At 31.8% G+C, this 1,508-nt stretch overlaps 1 protein-coding gene across 1 annotated transcript; it reads left to right on the forward strand.

Moving 5' to 3' along the window:
* Window positions 1–206: 206 nt before the first annotated feature.
* Window positions 207–1,502, forward strand: LOC100632647 (receptor-type tyrosine-protein phosphatase kappa-like; the record flags this gene model as incomplete). Its single annotated transcript, XM_003391917.1, has 6 exons — window positions 207–289; window positions 402–438; window positions 713–927; window positions 982–1,145; window positions 1,200–1,335; window positions 1,384–1,502. Coding segments are annotated over 6 exons (754 nt in total), but the record flags the coding sequence as incomplete, so codon positions are not given.
* Between the last annotated feature and the right edge of the window lie 6 nt (window positions 1,503–1,508).

Consider the following 1,508-nt stretch of genomic DNA (forward strand, 5'->3'; position numbering starts at 1 on the left):
CATTGTCATTGAAAGATACACTTACTGTATATACAATCATTTGCATAACGCATTACTGTTATTGTTGAGAATATTGGCTACTATTGTCAAATGAGCTTAATATACACAGTACTGCAAAGCTATCCCATTTAACTGTTACTCATGCACATTAGCTGATGGTTTAATTCATTCATTAAGGATCATATTAAAATTATTTTTTTTTACAGATGATGACAATCGTATTACACTAAGGCCAATGTCAGGCCATAAGGATTGTACAAATGAGTATATCAATGCATGCTTCATTAAGGTAAGTGAATAAGTATCATGTATTATCATGACATACATATTTTAATATTATAATGTATTAGTGCATATTAAGATATTGTTGTTGGTTTGTGATGAATTTGTTTTCACATTAGGATTACTCTGATGAATATCAGTATATAGCAACACAAGGTAAACAAGTTACTATTTCCCATACATTGTTTATCACTAGTTGAAAGTCTTGATAGACTGAAGGGATACATGTAATTCATCATCACTTTCAATAACAAGGAATTATAAACTACTGATAGTCAGACTTGAATGACATGTATTAGCTATGATATATTTTCTGCTTTATATTTTTAAGTTGTAAACAGTGCTTTATCTGGTATTCACCTAATAACGTGATTAAAATTTTATAGTGTCAGGAGATTTTGAACAAAATTTTCATTATATTACTTAACAGGGCCTGTATCAAGTACACTTGTTGACTTTTGGCGGTTAATTTGGCAGGAGAGGCCACCTATCATTGTCATGATTACTAACGTCATAGAGGAAGGAAAAGTGAAGTGTCAGCAGTATTGGCCTGATTCAGATACAAAGGATTATGGACCATTCAGTGTAACATTAAATGATGAGCAAGTACTAACAGATTATACTGTTAGAAAAATGCATGTTAAGGTAAAAAAAACTATTATGAAATTAATCTGTCTTAAAACCATTTTATTCAATCAGTTAGTAGATTCAAATGATCAGCCTCCATTGATGATCACACAATATCATTTCACATCATGGCCTGATCATGGAGTACCTGAATATGCAACATCAATACTTCAGTTTCACCGTAGAATTAAGAATGAATACAAACCTACCAAAGGACCGATGCTAGTACACTGCAGGTATTTATATTATAATTTATACATAATGTGTTTATTTATTTATTGTTTTGTTAGTGCTGGTGTAGGTAGGACTGGTACATTCATGGCTATAGACATGGGACTACAACAGGCAGAGAAGGAAGGAGGGATTGATATTATAAGTATTATCAATAGAATGAGACAACAGAGGATGAAGATGGTTCAGACAGCAGTAAGTTAATAATTTTAAATTAGAACTATTTTATTTTATTACTGACAGGATCAGTATATATTTGTGAATGATGCTGTACTTGAGTCAGTGACATGTGGTAATACACAGGTTGATAGTAGGAATGCTCGTATTGTATTCAACAGGATGAGTAACCTGATACTAAACTGGTGAAC

This window comes from Amphimedon queenslandica, unplaced genomic scaffold, assembly GCF_000090795.2.
Source record: "Amphimedon queenslandica unplaced genomic scaffold, v1.1 AMPQUscaffold_4284_Cont23735, whole genome shotgun sequence".
NCBI classification, from domain to species: Eukaryota; Metazoa; Porifera; class Demospongiae; order Haplosclerida; family Niphatidae; genus Amphimedon; species Amphimedon queenslandica.